Source organism: Gopherus flavomarginatus, chromosome 24 (genome assembly GCF_025201925.1).
Source record: "Gopherus flavomarginatus isolate rGopFla2 chromosome 24, rGopFla2.mat.asm, whole genome shotgun sequence".
NCBI lineage: Eukaryota > Metazoa > Chordata > Testudines > Testudinidae > Gopherus > Gopherus flavomarginatus.
The window spans coordinates 15,783,513-15,806,821 of NC_066640.1; the positions used below are offsets into that span (position 1 = coordinate 15,783,513).

General features: G+C 43.5%; 1 protein-coding gene across 1 annotated transcript in view; it reads right to left on the reverse strand.

Moving 5' to 3' along the window:
• Positions 1–1,016: 1,016 nt before the first annotated feature.
• ARHGEF18 (Rho/Rac guanine nucleotide exchange factor 18) overlaps positions 1,017–23,309 on the reverse strand; it is a 32,031-nt gene continuing 9,738 nt past the window's right edge. The window contains exons 8-19 of the mRNA XM_050934487.1: positions 22,219–22,295; positions 19,543–19,721; positions 18,917–19,008; positions 17,449–17,637; positions 16,640–16,777; positions 13,245–13,369; positions 12,246–12,302; positions 11,703–11,750; positions 10,585–11,052; positions 9,405–9,729; positions 6,373–6,495; positions 1,017–6,279 (exon numbers count right to left, since the gene is read on the reverse strand). Of these exons, the coding sequence (XP_050790444.1) occupies positions 6,134–6,279; positions 6,373–6,495; positions 9,405–9,729; positions 10,585–11,052; positions 11,703–11,750; positions 12,246–12,302; positions 13,245–13,369; positions 16,640–16,777; positions 17,449–17,637; positions 18,917–19,008; positions 19,543–19,721; positions 22,219–22,295 (1,967 nt within the window). The 3' untranslated portion in view covers positions 1,017–6,133. The remainder of the gene's footprint in view (positions 6,280–6,372; positions 6,496–9,404; positions 9,730–10,584; positions 11,053–11,702; positions 11,751–12,245; positions 12,303–13,244; positions 13,370–16,639; positions 16,778–17,448; positions 17,638–18,916; positions 19,009–19,542; positions 19,722–22,218; positions 22,296–23,309) is intronic.

Below are 23,309 nucleotides of genomic sequence, written 5' to 3' on the forward strand. Positions count from 1 at the left end.
AATGAGATTCTGTTTTGTCCTCAAGGCAGATGCAAGTACAAATCCATTTACACGCCTTTTGGAGCTCCATCCTCTGAAGCCTCACTCAGCTCTACTGGTACATCCATCAGTGTTGACATATGCTGGGAAAATACTTGGGACCCTCAATCTAACATGAACTTTGAAGACCCACAACTTGAGATACTAAGAACATTTCACAGGTGAAGAGTAGCTCCCAGATCCCTCGATACCACTTGGAGATTGATATGATTTTAGTGTTATTAGACAAACCTAATCATTTAGAGGCTGCTACATTCACACACATGTATGCACATCTGGCCAAAAGGGTTCCACAGCAGACTCCATATGGAATGGGTGAATGGAAAATGCCTTCAGTCTGCTGGAATTCAGGAACCTGCTACTGCCTTCCCTTATTTTATCTTGTCTAATCCCCTGAGCCTCAATCCCCTGCGTTACCTAAGGCCAAGGCAGGCTGACTGAGACTTCCTTTGGAGTCTGTCCATACTGAGTGTTGTGAGGAGCTCCCCCCTGAATGCACTTTGTCAGACTTGCAGCAGGGGCCGAGTACAACTAGTCAAATGAGTCCCCTGCTGGCAATACCTAGCAGCAGCCAGCAGGCTGGCACAGAAAGAGTTCGATACATTGCAGATGGACTGACTGAAGCGGCACCAGCAGCATCTCAAACCAGATTGGCCCCAGCTTGCTGTCTGCCAATGTAAGGTAATTTCCTACTGTCCCACTCCCACCACTATGCTGTCTTTCTGCCATTCTGGGACCAGACCTTCGCGGAGGCTTCAGCCCTGAGAGATCTCTACACTTGTCAAGACCCTTGCACTTGCCTTGACTCACCATATGCCTCCCCCTTCTTCTAGGCCGCCGATGTGGTGTTACTCTAACACACTACGAATTTTGTCTGTAGGGTAGAAAACCAGATGCACATGAGAAATGACTGCTTCTCAGATCTGTTTTAGGACAGCATTTAATCTTAAATTGAAATGAAAGTGCCTTAAAGCAGCTAGTTTTTGAGGGTATTTTTATTGCTGGAAGTTGGTTTCAGCTCTGTTGCCACTCTGAAACCCTTCAGTGGAGAAACATTGCAATCATTGAAAAAATAAATTGTTTGGTGTGCTAAGATCACGTTTACAATTAACCAAGAAGTGCACAATTCAAGAGAATATTAACATTTAACCATTGACTTTACAAATAAAATTAAGGACTACAAAGCAGTTGAATTACTGAGTTATTGACAGTGGAACTATTTACAATGTTTACATCCTAACAAAAGGAAAACAACAGAGACATTCCCCTAACAAAATAGTCAATTTAAATCCCGTGTAACCATAAATCATGATTATTCATGAATCACTGCAGCGCAGGATGCCTTTAAACCAGACCTAAGACTAAACAGCATTAAGACAGTTCACAGCTCACTGAGCGAGATACAACAGGATTTACTTTCATGAGCATTAACCTTGGGACAAACAGAAGAGGAATTTAAAATAAACCTTCCTAAAGTGCTCCAATTTTTTTCAGTACAAAAATATAAAACACTGATTGGAAACATGGCACAAATGGAATTCGACAAGTAACATGCACACACAACGGATAGAGGGCAGCTAACGATTTCAAAGGTTCTGGACTGTCCTTGAAGGCGGGGGACAGGCTGTTCTCCTGGTTTCTCAGTGAGCAGGGTTGCAGCCACAGCAGAGGTAAAATCTACTGCAAAGGGAGATTTAAAAAAATACTGAGAACTGGGAAGACGAAAAAATACTCCTGCATTCTCTTGTGGAGAGGAATCTATGCAACAAACTGGTACGTCACTCACTAGCATTAGCAGAATCTCAGGTTAATTAGATTCTGCAGGATCAAGTATAAGGATTTTTTTTTTAAATTATTTTAAACCCTATTCCAGACTAATATGCTACTTTGATTCTAGGTTATTTTGCCATTTGCTTTAACAGGTGCCATGAATGGACTCAAAGTTACCTGCATCTGGCTACAGGACTAACAACGGAGGACAATTTAGAAAGGCAGAATTGCCACCATTTCTTGGAGCTACCCCTGCTTGTCCGGCACACTGGTAACAAGTATGCAGCGAACAGGCATCTCCAGAAATCAGCAACTCTTCCCCGCACGCAGGGACACGGATTTCAAAAGTCAACTTGCTGGACCTAATGCACCTACAATCACAGCTAAGAAAGTCAGACGCTAATAAAGCACTTAAGACAGAACGTCTGAGTGAGCGCAAATGTGATGAAGATATTGGAATCTAAAGGCATGAAACATGAGTGACAGCAGTTTGAACTGACAGGAAAAAGGAAGCAGCCTTCAGATTGGATTTTAAAACTGAAGATCAAACACTACAAGCAACCTTAACATTTCAGAGCCACAATATGAACCCCACACGTGATCCGTAATGGTAAGGCTGTGACACAAAGCAAAGAACACCCAAGTAGTTCAAAGGTCATGCTGAAACTCCCACCGTACCTCAGGGCAGTAAAGGACCAAAGAGCGAAGGGCAGCATGGAGCTTCTGATTTGTGTCAACAATATTTAAAAGCAAACATTTGGTAGTGAGCTCCCCCCCCACCACTTAAAACAAGTAAGTTCTTCACTAAAGATCATTAGGAATATGTCAATTACCCCAGACTTGAAGAGCATCTTAGAATCTAGTCTGCTGCAGGAAAAAAAATGTGTTTAAAAACTAGTGCTGGGCAAAATACCCTATATGAGCTATCTTTTTTAATGACAAAATGTATCTAGTGAAATTGGAGGAATTTATTGAAATTTCAAGGCCTCTGACTTAGCACAAATGAATAGGTGATTTTTTTTAATCACCTTTTTCCCTCAGCTCCACACAAATGATTTATTTTGCATTTTGGTAGGTAAATGTCATATTTTGATCTGGAGCATTGGACAGTTACAGATTTTGCACACACTATCATTAAGATAGCACATCATTTGCTAATTCACTGTCACGTCTCTTCTGGCCAGTCACCCTACAGAAAAATCACATCAATGCATAGCTTGGCACTTAAAAAAAAACTCAAACAAACCTGAGTTTGACTCAAGAGACCAAGAATCAAATGGGTCCAGTCACCACACCAGATGCATGCACCCTCCACAAATGCTAGCAGCAGATGCTGACTCTTAAAGTAGCTCCTTAGTTGTGGACTGAAGGCCTCATCTGGGAAGGAGCCCTAGGGATGCCGCCCAAGAGGCACCATGTCTGCTCACTCGTAGCTACAATCACTTCCTGGGAACAACACTGATAAAGCAGATGTTTAAAACTCGGGTTATATTTCTGATGAGATCTCATTACAGACCTAGCAGTTTCAGGTGTCACTCTTCTACATTTGAGAGCATTTATTGCAGGGAGGGGTGAGGATGGTAGCCACTAAACAAGCCTTGTAGATCCATACACTATTCATCTTCCACAATGTTAGAATGACACAAATCAAATGACATCACTGTTTTGGAAAACTGGTTTAACACCCCCGCACCCCACCCCCTGGACTGGGACCACAGACGTAAGCGTAGCTCTGTGCTAAAGCTCCTGACCCCAGGGGTTCTAAAGGAATGGCCGAAGAGAGTTTCAGCTTGGAATGGAGAGAATAGAGCAGCCCTGCACTCCTGCTTTGATGTACATTCACATAAGGAAATGTCTCTCTCTCTCTTTTACACAGGACTGGAACTGCGGCATCAACAGATCAAATACAGAAATCAACCCTCACTGGGTGGGCTCGGTGGGCCCTCGTGCAGGTCTCCGGAGTCCACAGGTTAGATAAGAACTCATCTTACTCTAAGTTAGAGAGAAATAATTCCAGCCCAGCAGCTAAGAGGGTGTCAAATGAAGACAGAGCCGCAAACTCATCATGGTCCCATGTCCTGACCACTAATAACGGGACACACTGGGGCACAGTAACGCAATATCGCGATGCCAGCATCAGGCGGTCTCTTGATGTGACCTTACAGCTCTTTGCACCTTGGCTCCATAACAAACTGCACAAGCTCTGCAAGGCTGCAGATCAGCAAGCAGCACTTCAACACCATAGCCAAAGAGACCTGATTTAGAAACAACTTGTCTCAAAACAAAAAAAATTCAATAGGAGCGTCTAGAGGGCACTTCTCTGGAGATAAACCAAACGACTTGAGGGCCCAATTCGCTTCTCACTTACACCAGTGTAACTCCACTGACTTTAATGGCATTGCTCCTGATTTGCACCAGAGAGGAGAATTAAGCCAGCAATGTCAAAGGCAGCATCACAGGAGATGGCACTTGTCCAGCACAGCGGCACAGTGCCACTTGGCTTCCAAATGTTTGTTTCTCCCTCACTGATCACAGATTTCCAGTGTGTTTGAGTTTCCCAATTACAGCTGAGCTTGTTTGGAGCAATAATCCTGCTTATACCATTTAGCCACTTTGAAACAAAGACTGTATTCTGCAGCAAATACTTCTGACACTTCATAAGACCTCCTGGGCTTTCATCATTGAACAGTCAGCAATACTTGGGCTGAATTGAAGTTACTGCCATAGAGTATTTTATTTGCAGGTCACATGTGCTCTGCCCGTTCAGAGGGAACTGTTTTTTTAAAACAGAAACAGCTCACGTTCCTCTCAGGCCAGAATAAAGCAGCATATCCAAATGCTTTTGGTTGGGAAATTGCCCTAACTTGTGCTGAAATGATTTTAGCCCGGATTTTGTGCGCCCCACCTACACCAATCGTATTTTGGGAAGCATTTCCCCAAACTTGCTAAGGTCGAGAAAGACCTGTTTCCCTTCCTATGGCATCGTCCCCTCTGAACAATCTCTTTTGGTGCATATCATTATACGCAGTATATTTGACCAGACACTTCCACGTACTAGGTTACATGTTCATTAGATGTAGTGCATATTCAAGAACTGAGCCACACACTGGAGTCCTGTAATATGCTGAACGATTTCCCGAAATGCACACTACCATTTGAGTAGTATGGTGTTAACTTTGTCACCATCCCAAGATTCACTAAACTCGACCCATCCAATAAGAGGAGATGTCAAAGCAGCTGTAAGATGATTTAGTTAATAGTAAATTATTCTAAATATTCCTTATTCGCTTCCTTCCTGCATTCTCTGCAGTAACAGCAGCTTTGTTACATTCCAGGCCTCAGCGTGATGTCCACTGAGGTGACAGACAGACAACGATCCAGTAGACAAGAGGTTAGACAGGACAGTAACCAACTGCATGCTGAACCAGCTCTTTATGGTCAGCATCTTCAGCAGGAATAAAACCCCAGTCTCAAAGTTAATTTTGAACCAACACATGGTTTTTGCTTTGGGAATTTATACACACTCACAGACATGGAGATGGTTCTCTACTTGATGTGTCTTTAAGGAGCCTTTCCCTAAGATGGACGTCAGACCCAGTGCAAGTGATGGCCACGGAATGTGCTCTCCTAGCACAAATATTCATTACCACGTTAGAGAATTTATACATGTCCAACCCTTTGCTACCACAACTAGGGGGAGTTTTTTGGCTCTCGGATTTTTTGAATGTTAAGAGGTTTACAGCCTCTCTTACACTGTGCAGGTGCAGTGAGCCCATCTTCCACTGAACTCACAAAAAGGTACAGGATGCTATTCCTTTCATGCAAGTGGATAGCTCTCCGTCACGCTGGTTGAGAGAAGACTGGCTTGCTGTCTGGCTAGTTATTAAAACAAAATGAATGATCTATTACACTGATCACTGCTCTGTAAAGACAGAATTAAACTTCTCAGCCATTTAGGGCCTATTGTTAAAACTTCTACATAAAAAATCTGAGAGGCCCAACATCAACTAAAACTGACTTGCTTTACAAGATAAAAGATCTACCAAAAGCTACTGCAAATTTACCAAAGAGAGCAAATTACAGTAGATGGCAACATTTTAACAGGCTTTAAATTTATACATCTAAGCCATATAAAAGTCAATACTTTCCCATGCTTGGAAAAGTGTATTACTATGGTGAACTCATTTTGAGCTGTCGGTAGAGAAGCCAACCAAGCAACACTGAAATCCTGCTGCACTGGATCAGTGATGGAAGGACATCCACAATGCCAAGCTTCCATTCTTTGAAACAGCATGGCACAAGGACCTTCTTAAACAGGAAACACTTAGAAAAAAATGACATCTTCCTTGCAGGTATCGTCTTCAGCATTTCTCAGGGCTGGCAGAGAGGCCACCAAGGTGTGGACGTGAACACTGTTGGGCTTGAATGGATTGACTGTTTCGGGCTGGCTGTCAGCTGGGCTGTAAATCTCTAGGGGAGAAAGAGGGAGAGGAAAGACTCACCATAGTACACAAGGATGTCTCAGCACAGAGAGGCCGCTCACTATTTGCTGGCAAGACTTACCTGGCTGGAACGCAATGCTTTGGCTGTTTGGGAGGACCGGGCTCGCTGACCGTCTGTTCTTCAGTGCACCGTCATCTTTCCCAACAAGCTTAGGTGTAAGCAGTTGTTTCAGGTCAACAGATGCTGAAAAGAAAAGTTGCTTTAAACATCAATACTTCATCTTGGTAGCATTTTGCCAGCTCCACTGTCTCAAGCCTGGGCTCAGACACCTTTACCCACTACCCACTCCTCACACACCCAAAGGGGCTGGCACTAATAAACTTAATTTATCTCTTCAACTGCTCAGACCATGAGCATTCCCCCTCCCTCTTCCCCACCCTGCAGCTTCTATTTAGTTACACACAGACATCCAACTCCCAAGTGGCCCCCCAAGGACCATTGAAGATTTTAATCTACTTTTACGATGGTCTGGTATTGTCAAGAAACCCCTTTAGCACAGACAGGCAGAACCCAAATGGCTCTTACCACTCTCCTGACTAGAAAGGTCACCACAAATCTACCCGTAGCTCCTCACCTGCAATGCAGCTGCAGCAGTGAGGAAACACAGTAGCTCTGATGGGCTAGTTTGCCAATATTTTTATTCCAAAAGTAAAAGCAATCAATGGGAATTGAATCACTCCAGTCCCAAAGGCCTTCACATCCCAGTGCCCATCTCTTACCTAGCATCCTACAAGCTACATTAGACACAAAGTTCTGAACTATGTGCCCCCAGTGCAGAAAGTCTTGCTACATTTTATTCTCAGATCTACATCCAAGAGCACATCCCATTAGTGTTGATGAGAATGGAACCCAATAGGTTTAGGTTTCACACCTTGCTCATAACCTGACGAAAAATTACTACGTACATTTCCACTGTACACAACACTATGTAAAAGCCAGGATGGATTTGATTTAAGGGTTAGGGTTAGGTTAACCCTAGGTTTAACGTAGGGTTAGCCCTAACCCTAAATCAAATCGATTTAAATCACTAGTCAGGAAGACTCGATTTAATCATGGATTTCTACCATAAAAGTGTATTCTTGTTGGTTGTTATAGCGTTAATACATATTCTTCACAAGTAGAGGAACGTCATTAAAATATTCCCAAACTCAGTCTCTTTTACGGCCTACTGCCATTATAGGTTTTCCCTTCTAGTGAGAGAATGGTGTGGTAGATCTCAAATCAACGAAGGCTACAGTCAGAAAGACCTCAAGACTTTTGGAATATGCTGCTCAAACAGTTGCACTTTTGTTTCTACTGCCTGTCCCTCCCTTCTCACATTTATCCCCAGACTTCTTCTCCCTGTCCAGATCTACTCCGCCCCCAACAATTTCTATTCATTGAACTTTTCGAAACTTTGCACTTTTAGAGAGAGGTAAGGGACTGACTGTGTACACAAATCTGCAGAAGGACCATAGGGCTGAGAGCTGTTATTTCTCACCTCTATTTATTTTTGCTGTTAACAAGCATGTTACCTCTGGAGACACCAATCCACAGTTTGAGAACTGCAAAACTACGCATCTCTGATGGTGTCTTCTAGACTGAGCACTGAGTCCCATTGGGCAGATAGAAAGATTAACCTAAATAATCGATACAGAAGCCCCTGGAACCCCATAAGATTGGGTCCCTAATCCATGAACTATTGGAACTCATTTACAAAAAACTTATCTTAAACTTGACATAAATATATTGTCTCATACTATGGAATCAGAATTTCTAATCCCTATTCCATGAGATGTCTCTGAGCTATAATGTATTTTTAGATAGGTTTTTTCCTCAAGCATTTTATCCAAAACATCTGATTTAAATAAAAAAATCTTTTTTTTTTTCCTTTTTTTTTAAATAATTGATTTTTATCCACCTTGGTAAAAGCAATTTAAAAAAAATCAAGCTGGGAGTTGTACCACTACAGCTTTGTTTTCTCTGTTGCCACCACTTGGTTCAGGGGATACGAGGTTACAGGTATGAGCTGGAAATAAGCCAATTCATTTTATGAAAATACAGTTAAGTCTGAACACCAGTACTATAGGAGAGCACGGGTGGAAGAAACCCCCACAATGCACCAGGAGAAGCCTGACACTAGCCATGCTACATAAACATGGACCTGTCAGATGTGTAAACTTGATGGGACAATCTGGCATGGAACTAAAAAGATATTTATATAAAACTCAAAACTAAAGGCTGCTCCATGCAGCTAGAAATAAAGTGCTTTCAAGTGGCTGGTAAACTGTGGTTTTTGCATTGTCTGTCATTGTCAAAGGCCACTATTTTAGTACCCAGCTCTTAGAAGCAGAAATTACACCACAGCATTGTGATTGCATTTGTAATCCTTTCTATTTCTGACAGAATTAGCTTTTTTTAGCCCTGCAGTACATTCAGCACCCTTGTTCTGGCCTAGAGATTCATGTTCACAGGGTGACAAACGTTGGCAGATTACTGCCTTTCAGGTTCCCGGGTTGAACACGGCTAGGTACTAGCCAGCAGCTTTGTAATAGGAAGTGCACATCTTCCCCTTTGGAATTTCCAGAACGGCCTTTGCAAGTGAGGCATCTTCCTGGATAAGCCATTGGCCGCAGGGAGGTGGGGGAAAGCCAGTTCTCTCCCATGCCGGGGTACCCAACAATGGCGAGGAGGAGAGGCCCAGAATATTCCACACACCACCATGAGGATAAGATACTGCTCAGCAGTCACAAAACAAGCTAGGATTTGGGGTGAGATTCATTCAGATTTGTTTAAATGTGTGCGCCCCCAAAGCAGAGTTGGATGCTCTATTTGCAACCCCCTCCCCCGATTTCCACATTCAGTGTTACAGCAGTTGAGGACAGGGTCAGGGAGACATACGATTAAAATCAGCCTTAAGTTCCACGCTGGGTTACTTAGGACATTCAATTTTCACCTACATTTGTACCCCAAGCAGGGTCTTCGTGCTTTTTGTGGCTTATGAATTCCTGTGAGGGGTTTGGCTGGATGGAAGTGGCCAGAGATTTGCTGCACATGGTGTTGTGCACATCTGTGATTTCAGCAGAGCTCAGAGATGTGCTCAGTGCACTCACCGGAGCTGTCTGTCCTGTGCGATGCTTTGCTCTTCCCCTTTTCTTTGCTTCCTTTTGTGAAGGTGGCAAGCTTGGTGGGGATCTGCTGCTGAACTGCAGCCTGTTTCTGTATCTGGTTGGTTGCACTCAGCAGGTGGATTGGCACTTCATTCTTCATTGCAAGAACCGGACGATTCTCCAATATGGCACTGTCCCTGCGAACCAGCTCTGGCCGCTCCACATAATCCACTCCCGAGACACTAGCCCTCCCAGAGGGCTTCAAGTGTGGCACAGACCCTTCTATCCCTTCTCCATTGAAACTGACGGAATGGTTCAGCATTTGACTCTAAATGAGAGAAGAATTGTGTTACATGAAGCAGATACCTCACATCCCCCAAGGACTGAGGAGGGGAGGAAACAAATAACACAAACCTTCCTGTGGCCAACACCGGGCCCTCATGCTACCGAACAAAAGAAGGGGCAAGAAAAACTCAGTCTGCATAAATCTTGGAAAACTAAACAAAATATCTTGGCAGCTTCGGACCTTGCTTAATATCATCCCTAGCAGAGGGCTTCAAAAGGTACGGCTGGTTGACAACAAAGTACAAATAGGGCAGGAAGTAAAAAAAAAAAAAACAACAAACCAAAAAAAAAAAAAGGGCAAGTGATAGGAGATCAGAGGCCTGCACTAAGAATGGGGAAGTACAGCACACACCTGTGTTACAATCAGGCTAAGAATCTCACCTATGCCCACAGACATCCAGCAGGCAGACATGCTCTGGGTTCAAACAGGCACTGAAAACTAAATGGAGTTTTAACTCTCTAAGAAGTGTCTGGGCTGAGCTACTATCACCTGCAACTCTGCCCGGGGTATCCAGGCCTGTAACACTTGTAAATGGCAAGGGAGCTTGGTCACCTATTTTACAGCCCTGTCATTTCATCGCTGCCTGTTGTGGCTGGATTCCTCTCCCTGGAGAGGGGCTGAACCAGTGGAGCTGCCTTGTCTCTTAGAGTGGCCAGTACCTGCTTCTTCAGAGGAAGGTGCAATGACAAACCCTGCAAGAGGCAGCTGTGTCCCCAGGGAAAGTTACATGGTTAAGATGTAGCAGTACTGTAAAGAAGGGGGACTTCCATTTAGAAGTCTATGTGAAGGTGGCAGTTAGAAATCGAGCATCCAGCTACAAGACAACTCAGTCCTTACCTGTCCCATTTCTGGGGAGAACGCCCCCAACACCGTGTTCTGTTTTTTCAGCTTCTTTAGCTGCTCCACACGCTCTCTCTCTTTCTCAACTGCTCTCTGTGCTTCCCGTAGCCTCTCCAGATCATGCTGATAGGCCTCTCGTTGTCTCTCCAGCTCCACCCTCTCCTGGTTCAAGCGATCCTTCAGCTGCCGAGTTTCCTCTTCTCGCTCCTGCAGCCGTGCCTCTATGCTTTCCAATTCCCTCTGCTGCCGGTCCCTCTCCCGTTCCCAACGCTGCTGTTCCACTTTCAGCTGGTTCTGAAGCTTTTGCACATTGGCCAGTTCTTCTCTCTGCTTCTCAAAGTTGCGCTGCTTCTCCTGCTCCAGCAGCAGGTTCCCACGCGTGGACTGCAGCCGATACTGCTTCTCCCGATCTATGATGGTGGCTCGCTGGATTTCAATGTAACTGTCCTGCTGTGATATCACGGCCTGGAAAAAACAACACAGCTCAGTCATAAGACACATGGGCTTGAAAAATACAGGAGAAGTGAGGTCAGAGACTGCATTGTCTACCAGTGTATAAATCTCAGATGGTAAAGAGACCTATTAGGTTACCCAACCCATTCCCCTCAGCACAAGAGGGCTAAATTCCCACTTGGAACCTGTGGTTGCCATTAACTTGGTACTAATGTGACCTTGAGCCAAAAAAACTAACTTGCATCATTCAAAATGATCCATCCTTTGAACCTAATTATCAGTCTGTATCTGATGGGATTATCTATACACATCCACATAGACGTGGTGTGTGTATTCTATAGAGTCATCGTGGGAATTACAGTGTATCTCAGCAGTAAGGAAACCAACTGGAGCTCAGAGAGATAGAAAGATGGGAGCTAGTTAGATCAGAAGGAGTGAAGGATTTCATTCTATAAAGGCACAGGGGGCTAGGCTTCCTCTGAAATATTGGGGATAGTATTGGTTACGCTGGTACCCAAGTCTCAGACAAATCCTGCAGCCTCCCCAGCCTACGCAGGAACTCTGTCATTTCCAGTGCTGTATTAATACGACCATTACTACCTACATTTCAGCAGACTGATTAGTACTGCTTTAAATGAATCTCTTGGAGAGCAGCGTTTTACCTGAAGGCTGAGGAGCAACTGTGACAACCTCTGTATCCGTTGGACAAGCTGAGGAAAGAGAAAGGCATTATATTCTGGGGAGGTTATGGTGGCAACATTCATTTGGGCAGTACTAATCTGTTGTCCAGCTAGAGTATCAGTGCCCACTAACATCACACTGGGATTCTGGTCAGCAATCCTTGTTTTAGGCTTTCCTAGTTTAAGGGCTTGATGCTGGTTTCCTCCAACACAGCAGCATGGAGCTATGACACATACGCAGGTGCCCGAGCCATCTCTCAAAGATTCAGTTTCACCTTAGTGGACTGAGAATGAAAGTGAATGGGAAGTAGTTAGCTCACTATACCTAAAACTCATCTTCGCTTTCAAATTGGATTTTACTCTCTGCATTTATTATATCCAAGTAACTAACTGCAAGGTCCAGGTTGCTGACAAGTTTCTGAGTCTATGGCCATTAAAATGCTATATTTTCTTTTGTATACTATGGAGCCAAACGTCACTCCTCCTTTCACGGTCTTAAAGCACAAACATAACATATTCTAGTACCTCAGATTCCAGGAGGGGCTGGAAAATGCTGTTGTAATCCAGTCTCATTACATCACTCTGGAAAAAGACAAGCAACAGATGTCCTAGAGCATACTGTAGATAAGAGCACAGAGCTCTTCTCAGCGTCAGTGCACACAGGCTGCTTTGTCGTCACTCTCAGCTTTACAATGTGACAGGCATATTTAGATGGAAATTTTACAACCATCATTTCAATAGAGAACATTTGATTAGCCCTATTTCAGTTGTGCAATGTCAGACCCATTTAAAGCATTGCAAGTGTTTGCAGACCTAGAAGACCATATTCCTTCAATACAAGTAAATAGTAAAGTACCATTAGAAATAGTCCAATAATAATTTATTTCTCAAGTATCAAAAGAGAATTATCTTGTTTTTTAAAAATTCATTTTGAAGTGGATGACTAATGCTGATAAGAATCCAATTTAAAGCAATGAGTCACATTAGGTTCTATTCTATGAAACACCCCAAATCATTTTAGTGCTAAGTACATTACTTTGAAGAAAAAATAAAGTAAAGGGAGTGGGACCATTAAGACACACATCTCCTGATACGTCATTGTGTGGCATTACCTAGATGGCCTTAATTAAAGGCAACTTCCCCAAGGGCTCTCACACTGAGGAGGGACATGGGAAATATTTTAGTCAAATGCCAGGCAGAAATAGATGCACAATCATTAAAAACAACATGTAAACAGTACATACAGTACAGAATGGACAAGCACTACAAATGTAAAAGTTGCCAACGTAAGTACACGTAGATTCTTGCACTTCAAATGTAAAACTACAAAGCACTAGTTCAACCTTAAAGAACTGTAGTCTTAATGGAACCAACTTATTTAAACACGAGGTAGGACTCTGCTAAGGAGCTGACAATGTCAGCTTTTGGGACTTCCATTTTTCAGTGACTTATCCTCTGACTCCACCATCTTTGTCTAGGACTATCAAGATACGCATTTACAAGGAGGAGTGAAGACTAACGTACTGCGTGAGGTCCTTCTTCTGCATCAGGAGGAAGGTCTTGGAGCTGCACATCTGAACTTATTACAGCGCCTCTGCGGGGTCTCAGCCTCTGGTCACTACCACAGACCGTCGTCTTAAAACTACCATCTGAAAAAGCAAGTAACCCAGTCAACATACACAGAGATGATTTGTGCAACACTGGGTACTTTCTATTAGGAAAAAGATTTAGAAATTGAAACAATTTAATGGGCAAAAGCAGAACTACTCTGGGGTTGGAAGTTTGTATAGATTTGCAATTTGTTGATTTAAAAATATGTATGAAAGTAGGGAACAGGGAGAGTCACGTCCATCTGAGAGTTGTAAGAGACTCGAAGAGAACAGACTAAGGGAAACAGTGACAGTGAATTAAAATAGCCCGGGTACATATTAACACACAACCGGCAACAAGGCAAAGACTGAAAACATCAGTGGTTACTATAACAGACCCTCTGATATCTATTCCTACATACATCTTACTCGAAGCAATTACTGTGGTGGATTGGGGAGGAACTGAAAACCAAGTCTCCGTAAGGAGAGTATCTACAGTGTGCTCTTTTTGCATCACACAAACTACACCGGATCCTCGCCAGAACGCGTGATTTGGGATCCATGCGTGGTACTGCGTGAACACAGGGACCGCGTTATAGCAGGGACCACATTAAAATGAATTGCAATTAATTAAATTTGGGATCCATGGCCGCGACTGCATTATATGCGAATTCGTGCTATATAGACACACGTTCTAGTGAGGGTCTGGTGTACCTTTAACAGGCAGGTGAAACAGCTCCTGTAGATAAAAGATGGCTGGGAAGGGGCACCGGGGCCTGTAGGATGTTCCAAGTATGTGCGCATCACATCCCCAGGATGTGCCAGTGAGCTTCTGAACGGTGCCAATCCTTGTCTTTATTTTCTTTTGGTGTTGGCGACAGCTTGGCGTCCAACTGAAGGCAACACCAAGGGACCACGGATTGTGGTCATGTGATAAAGGCAGACCACAAAAGTCGACTTTCAGTGGCACTCTGGCCTCATGGTTGTTCAAGTGGAAGGCAAAGACGAGTGTTTTTCCAAGTGTTGGGTTTCAGTTGCCAAGCTCTGAAATATGTCTCAAGTGTCCAGAGGTCATTGTTCATCCCCTTTTCAATGGCCTTCAGAGAGGACACTTGCATTGCTAATGCAATATCAACTGCACACATGAATTTATGGGATGATGTTACTGGAAAGTTGCTGGTACAGATATTAAACAGTGCAAGCACAAAAACCGATCCCTCTGGGAGGCTGTTGTTCAATCTCCATAATTTACTAGTACAGTCACCAAAGTGTAGAGTAAATCTTCTGTTACTCAGCATCTCTGTGATAAGCGTGATGGTTGATTGGCACAGGAAAACTAAACTTCAGCAGGAGACCTTTTCACCACACAGTATTATATGTGGAAGGAAGGTTAATAAATGCTGCCACTTTTTTTAATTTTCGCTAGTAGCCAGATTCTATGTAACTGGTTAAGGCCAGCGCCCGGTCACAGTAGCTGCGACTGCTTCTAAATCTGGCTCTCTCTGGAAACCAAATGCTCCACTACTGGCTATAACCTTTGAAGTGGGAGCCACTCAACAGTTTATAGCAACAGCTCAGGAGGGAGATGGGCTGGTAACTTTTTTGGTCAGTGGCCTCTTTTCCGGGCTTCAAAATGGCTATAAGTATTCGACCAGAAGAGCAGCTGTTACGGAAGAAGTCTGCCAGACACATTCTTGCCTTCAGGCCAAGGTTCTTCAGGAATTCTGGAAATATTCCGTTCATTCCTGATGCATTCCTGGACTTCGTGTTGGAGAGGCCCTTGTCCATGTCATCTGCTGTGCAGAAGGTGGAAAGGAATGAAGACAACTGGCCCTGCTTTAAATGTGCAGTAAAGTTGTTTGTGAACTTGCCACCTTATGTTTTTATCCATCGGCACACGGAAGTTGACAGTTAACTGCAGTGATGGCATTGGCATTTACTTGAGGTGGTTTGTAAGCTGCTGGAGCCAGACGGCCTAAAAGACAGAGGAGCTTCCAGGCTTTGTGGCTGGACCTCATGAAGTCAAGAGCCGTCACGGTTTCGCAGAACCTTTTCCTTCTTACTGCATTCAAAGACTCAATGCCATTGCAATTTTGAGGCTTTTGTTGGCTTGATATTGCTGGAAGAGTGCCTCGCTCTCTTCTGTCGAGCAAGGAGTGAATGCTTTTTCTTGCAATGCTTGATTTAGTGGCCAATATTAGTAGGCCTATAAAGTGGTGGTAATAAGCCAGATGGGGGTGGTGGTGGGAAATCCAGTTTATCAATCCCTCTAATATCGCCTCATAGCAGGACCAATCAGCAGACTGTAAATTCTAATGATTTTTCAGGAGGGAATCGAATTAGAGGAACTTGCAGGCCTATACAAATCACAGCCAGATGGTGTTGGCTGTTGGGAAAGTAATTGAAAACTGACCTTGTACACAACACATGGCCGCTAATATTATGTGACACAAAACAAAGGTCAAGAGTGTAGCACTTCCTCCATCGGGCTGACCTGAATGTGCCACAGTCTTTGGCATCATAAAAAGAAGTCCTGGTCTTCGGTGAAAGCCCAGGATGGTCGTTCCTGTTATAGCCCCATAGGCTATGGTAGCTATTGAAACTGCTCATGTGGATGGTACGATGGCATGGGGGCAGAGATGACAACCTTCACAGGGTATCCCGTTACATGTAAAAACGCAATGAATGTCATCAAATCAGTAACCAAATGATTAAGGGTCCTCCCAGACAGAAAAGCAAAGACAATAACTGCACATGTCTGGGCCAAACCTTCCTTCCAATAGACCCATCGCTGCAAATTATACAACTCAATAACGAGGACCTATCCATCGCAAAGTGCAATTACATCCGAACAATTCTGCAGACTTAAAACATCAATGTCCTTGCACTGCTAGAAATACACCTGGAGAGTGAAGGCCACTGATCAAACAGCAATGGATACATTCTTGTGTCTGCAAGCCATCACCCTAAATATGAACTTGCAACGTTTGTAAAACATGACCTTAAGGATTCCGTCCAGGTCATGCCTATCACAAGCTTTACTCAATCACCTTAAGATCAGCGATCTGACAGTCAGAAATGTGCATAAGCCACCAACCATGGAATGGCCACATCACAGTTACCAACACCAAGCCACCTTACCATCCATGTCAGAAATTTCAACAGCCATCATAGCCTATGGGGCTAGTACCAGAAAGACTTTGCTGGAGAACAGCTGACGTCCTCGGCTTTCACTGAAAAGATTAGCAAGGTGACCAGAACGCCAGTTCCTCTCATTGACACACTGGGTCTGCAGTCCTGCACTGGATCTCCGAAGGCCCAATGTCTTACTTTTGTTTGGCACTGTGGTGGTGCTGTCATATCCTCCAAAGGTCTCTGCTCTCCTGGGTAGCCCCAACCCACAGCTGTCTTCAGAATGACAGGTTACATTGGCTAACTGTGTGAAGATCAGGTTCTGGAGATTCTCAACTAGGGAAGAGGAGCACAGGTCATTTTAAGGAGTCATGTCCATACAATGATGCTTTATGTTACGTATACAACCATTCAAAACTCTGACATGCATTTAGAGAGATCAGACTGAGCCTCTTTACAGCACAGACATGCTTTCCCTTACCTCATACTCTGAAACGAAAAGGTGCGTGTGAAGATGACGCCTTATCTTCAAATGGGGACTCAGGTCATTAGGCAAGTCTGGATGGGCTTTCAGAAGGCTAAATCAATAACTCTTCACACATCAGTCACCAATTCAGGTGATGTTTGTTATCTGTGCTCATGCCACCATTGCTCTCACAGGCAGCCCAACCTCCCTTAATTTGGGACCCTTGCATGGTATTTCAGTACGTGCTGGCATGCTGTCGGGGCACTCAGTAGCCACACATCTGAATAGACTCATGTCTACGCTCCATAATTTGATCTAACTTTTAAAAAATATTGTTTTAACTTGTAGGGAATGTCCACATTACCCATTTCACAGGAGGGCTCTGAGTATTAAGAGTCTGAACAGCACTACCCAAGTACTAACTTTTTAGATAGCATTAAACCCCATAGCCTCTCTCTCTTTATATACAGGACGTATATTATCTGCTGCTGTATCTCTCTACCTACACACACACAAACACACGTTCCTGTTTTGCACTTACTTTCTGTCACTGCAGATTTCAGGATCACCTCTCCTTGCAGATTCTCTGAGGTCTCCCCCCTGAAGAGCAGTCTGGATCGGGATCCTTGGGAAAGATCTTCAAACCCATTCATTTCAGACATTTCTAGATAAATTTGTTGTTTCTCATTTAGACTTTGCAAAATCAGATCATCTTTCATGCTCAGGCGGTCTAGGGGAAAAAACAAACTAATTTAAACCCTACAAAGCTGTTTGTAAAATCAGTATCAGAAGCATAATGCTAATTTCAGAAAATCATATTGATTTATTTTATATTTCTTCTGTTTGTTTGAAGCTCTTACTATTATAAGTGGCTAGAAAGAGCCAAATGGCAGAAAAGGAAGCAGATAAAAATGGCCATTCTGGGTCACACCAATGGTCCATCAAGCTCAGTATCCTATCTCGGACAGTAGCCAGTGCCAAACGCTTCAGAGAAAATGAACAGAACAGGGCATTTGGTGAGCGATCCATCCCATTGCCCAGTCCTAGCTTCTGGCAGTCAGAAGTCTAGGGACCCTCAAAGCATGGGTTTGCATCCCTGACCATCTTGGCTATCCTCTCTAATTTATCTAATTCTTTTTTGAACCCCGTTGTACTTTTGGCCTTCACAACATCCCCAGGCAATGAGTTCCACAGGTGTGTTGTATGAAGAAGTACTTCCTTACATAAGCACTGACTTCCCCTGTCCCCGATGGGTGCTCAATCCCCCATCCACCCATAACCCTGCCTCTTCCCATCCCTGCACCGCCTTCACCCCACCCCCATTCCACCCCTTCCCCAAAGTCCCTGCCCCACCCTGCCTTTTCCCACCCCAGCCCCGCCCTCTTCCCACCCTCATCCACCCCCTTCCCTGCCTCCTCTCCTGAGCGCTCTAAGTCCCCGCTCCCAGGAAGCGCTGAGAGGGAGGGGAGAGGAGCGGGGAAGCAGCATGCTGCGGGGGCAGGGCGGAAGAAGGGGGGTGCTCCAGCCCCAGGGCACCCACCAAGTCAGCACCTATGCTTCCTTATGTTAGTTTAAAATGGCTGCCTTTTAATGTCACTGGGTGACTGCTGGTTCTTGTGTTATGGGAAGGAGTAAATTACACTTCTCTAGTCACTTTCTCCACACCAGTCACAATTTTATAGACCTCTATCATATCCCACTCCCACTTTGTCATCTCTTTTTTAAGCTGAATAGTCCCAGACTTTTTAATCTCTCCTCATATGGAAGTTGTTCCATACCCCTCATCATTTTTCTCACATCTCAACAAAAAGTGAGAGGGATTTTTTAGATGTGTTATTTAACGGCAGGAAAAGCCCAATTTACCTGCAATCCTACAACAGTAGTTTGCCTGAAATTATCACAGGATGGGATCACATTCTTAGTCATCAAGCGTCCATCAAGAATAAGAGGGTCACGAAGAGTTAGTGATACTACAAAGTTGTTCACTAGATGCTTGCATGAACCATTACCTTGAAATTCTTTTAATTTAGCAATTCGTGCTTCAGCCAATCTCCTTTCTTCTTCAGGCTCACTGAAGGTTCCTTCCTCTTCATCAGGGCAGCTATAAAACGGAAAGGCAGGAGGAGATTGATTTGATCTATGCATAGATAACCTACTGAAAGCCTTGGCCCAAATCCTGCATCCTTGCTTGGGAGGTGCTTTATCTTGAAGCCTGTTTGTATCTCACATCCATAATGCTACTGTTATGTCAGGTACTGGGCAAACACACTTCCTAGGGAGGCTGAATCTTCTGACCAGGTCAAGTTACTGACAAATAAAACCCCTAATCTTCTCATATCTGCTGTGGTCTGTTTCCTTTAGGTAAGCATGTGCAAAGCAACAGGCTCCACTCTTACAAAGAGTATGAAATACAACAGCAAAAACAAAAAACTAAAAGATAGTCAAATCTATCTGGCCTCCTGAGAGAAGCCACACTGACATGACTAGTATATACTTTAGCACGGATGTGAAATAAAGCCTGAGGGACCAGATTAGTCAAATTTATCTTTACCCAACAAACAGAACTTTCAGCCGTGCTGAGAGATCAAACACGCAATCAGGAAATCAAATCCTCCAACTTTCAGTCATAATTTACCTTTCCACAGCTCTGCGAATGTGCGCCATCCAAGAATTTCTCTCTTCTTTGGAGCTGGTGTGAATTTCATACATCTCTGGTCCTTTTAATGAGGCACTAATTAAGAACATTGCTTTCTCCTCATTAGCTACCTCTCTTACAATTAGCTTTTGCAATGAAATAACTGGTGGCTTAGAGTCCTGCAGAACAAAAATATAAGTTGATGTGTTAAGTTTTGCTGAAGCACTAGATCACACAGCATCTTTAGGGTTTCTTGTCTGTCTGTGACCAATGAAGACAAACTGCAACGACACAGTTTTATTGCTGGGGCATTTTATACTGCACCCATGCATGGCACACAGAGGAGTCTCAAGGACCTACATTCTAAAAACATGAGACTTGTGGAGCTGTGAATTCTGGCTCTTCAGAGTTCCTCATGAGGGAGGGCAGCATGACCTAGTTTGGACTTTGCTTCTTCTGGCAGTAATAAAAACAGAACAGGGGAAAAACCAATATCACTGGACCTAACGATACTTGGATATAAACATGAAAGGAGAGAACAGGAGGAAGTAATGCTGGTGCCAAGCTGGCAGGTTAGCTCATAGGACAGAGCTTCACCTTCAGGTCTAGGAAACTGAAACCAGGTCCAAAAGGTAAAACCCTTCTTGTATAACATTAACAGCAACTCTCCGTGATAAACAGTTTCTAAAAGGGTTATATCTGTAACTAGCATCCCTAGCTACACTTTGTATTTCAGCCAATGTACATCACTTAGATAACCCATCACTAGGTGAGAAAGGAGCTATTTTGCAGGCTGCTGAACATGCTTCCATTTCTACTGCATAAATCCTGAGGGGAAGCAGAGGGGATTCCTGAAACTGTGACATCAAGAAAACTAAGTTTTGCCAGCTGTTCTTGGGCTCCCCTGCAAGCTGTGTGGCTGGCTCAGATCATGAGCTGGAGTCACTAGGACAAGGCAGGAGAGCCAGGCAGGAGAGCCAGGTAGATCTATTCACTCCCCTCCCTTCTCTTACTTTATCTAGGGGAGATTAATATTTAGCTTATTTTAAACAGATCCCATAAATATAAAGGTGCCAAGAACAGATCAATCCATGACTATGGACAGACAATATTCCACCAGGCAAAGTACCCTCCACTAGGGATTAGAGATCTGGGGTGGGGACAAGAGGCTGCATGCTCTTTAGCATTCTAACACATGGTATCTAGGGTTTCCTGTAGCAGGAGTTGAGCTAGTGAAGTAGATTTGCAAATACATTAACAGCCCCATAGGACAAAAAGGCTGCAAACCACGCAGAGGAGTGGAGGAGGAAACTCAAACATTCTTAATGACAACTGTCCAAGTGCTCCAGCTGTATTTTTGCAAGTATTATATTTGAGTTTAACATTCAACCTGAATGATTATGTTTTGGGAAACAGACCAGAAGCAAATATTCCTCTCTACTCCAGTGCTATACAAGCCAAACAGTGGGTGTGTTATCCTGAATGGATGAATATGATGTAAAAGCCCAGGTGCAGCAACTTTACAGTTAGACATCCCAATTCAAGAAAAATACCTCTACCCAGAAATCATAGGTATATGCTTCAAATATTAAGTACGTGCTTAAATCCCATTGAAATCAAGTGATACGGTTTGCCAGGGAAATCCAGCCCCAGTCTTGATATGTTGAAAAATATCAGGACAAAGCAAATAATTTAAAACAAAAAAACCCTTTCAAAATTGTAATTAGTAAATCCTGTTACAGTCACAACTGAACTTTGGTCAGTTCCAAATGTACACATCTGTCCTTTGCTAACAACCTGCCCTAAGAACTAGGAAATGCCCTGAAAGACAAGCGAATCCACAAGTGCTCCAAATTGCTGCGATTACATATGGGTTAGTGCTCATTACATTTACATAATAAAATCTCAGTTGCCAGCAGTTCGGAGGCTACCCTAGTCACAGTTTACCATTTCCCCAGATGACATGGCAGGTTTTTTCCCCCCCTTCATCGAGCCGCAAATTAACACACTGAAAGAGAACTGAGCAGCAGAGTCCCCCCTTCTCTAAAAGACTGTTTATAGGGGCCTTTCAAAGCAGGATTCTAGCACATTTCCTCATATGCTGCCAGCGTCCACAACTCAGGACAGAACTCAGCAATACAGGGAGCAGTGAAAAGAACGAAGACCAGTGCTCAGTGCCACAAAGTTAGAGAGTTTGCTTGGGTTAGTAGTTCCATACAAAGAGAAAAGTTCTGGGGCTGAACCAGGTTTGGCTTATGTGACCCCAAGATTCCTGGTTTGTTTTCTAATATTTTTTTTCAGATATTTTCTCCTTTTGATTCCTCTAAGTGGGTGCCCCTGAAGCTCACAAGGGGCTGTTAGTTTAGAACAAACTCCGCTCTCATTACTCTTATGTTTCTATTATGTACAATGACACGTGCACTTCCAGTGGTGACAGATTCCCAACCCACAGAGACAGTCTCTCCATATTAGCTGGTATATGGGTCTGAATTCCATAGGCCAGTCAGGCATGTTTGTGCAGCCCCCCAGCACAATGAGGCCTCAATCTCAACTGGGGAGCTTGATCACTACCCTAATATACATATTAAATATGAATACCACTACCAATATTCTTCTTTTAAGTCACTTTCATGAATACTGTGAATGAATATTTTAATGAAGCAGAAAAACACATACCACAGATGCAAAAGTATATTTTTGGTCCTTTTCTTGCAACAGCAAAAGTACGTCAGTTAACAGGACAGCCAGAATATCTACCAAGGCAACAGGAGAAAAATGAAATGGTTTTAATGCCAAAAGACTTGATGCAGACAAGCAAGCATTTGAGTTAACACTACAGTGTAACTGTCGAACAGCGCAGATGATTTACGGAGAATGTTTTGGTACCAGAAGCCTTTCAGGACTATTCACATTGTGATGCGCCACTTTGTGATACAGCCTACCTGGATGGATTATAATCAAGGCCCCATGTACTCCATACCAAGTTAGATCTCAATTATGTGGCAAGGACTCATTTTCTGCAGCTCCATTTAAAACAAACCACAAATGGATGCTTTTACTAAAATGAATATAGGCAGTAAAAGTAGCCCTTGTGTTATTTATTTTATACTGGTCTGTATTGAATGGCCTCATAAGAATGGCCTACCGGCTCAGACCAACGGTTCGTCTAGCCCAGTATCCTGTCTCTGACACTTGCCAGTGCCAGATGCTTCAGCAGGAATGAACAGAACAGGGCAATAATCAAGTGATACTGTTGTCCAGTCCTACCTTCTGGCAGTTGGAGGGTCAGGGATATCAAGAGCATGGGTTGCATCCCGAACCATCTTGACTAACAGCCATTGATGGATCTATCCACCATGAATTTATCTAATTCTTTTTTTAACCCAGTTATACTTTTGGCCTTCACATCACCACCTATCAACGAGTTCCACACGTTGATTGTGCATTGTGCAAAGAAATACTTCCTTCTTTGTTTTAAACCTCCTGCCTATTAATTTCATCATGTCACCCTAGTTCTTATGTGAAGGGGGTAAATACACTTCCTTATTCACTTTCTCCACACCATTCATGATTTTATAGACCTCAGTCATATCCTCCTTGGTCATCTCTTTTCTATGCTGAACAGTCCCAATCTTTTTAATCTCTCCTCACATGGAAGATGTTCCATACCCCTAATTATTTTCATTGCTCTTCTGTGTACCTTTTCCAATTCTAACATAGCTTTTTTGAGATGAGATGACCAGAACTGCAGATAGTATTCAAGGTGT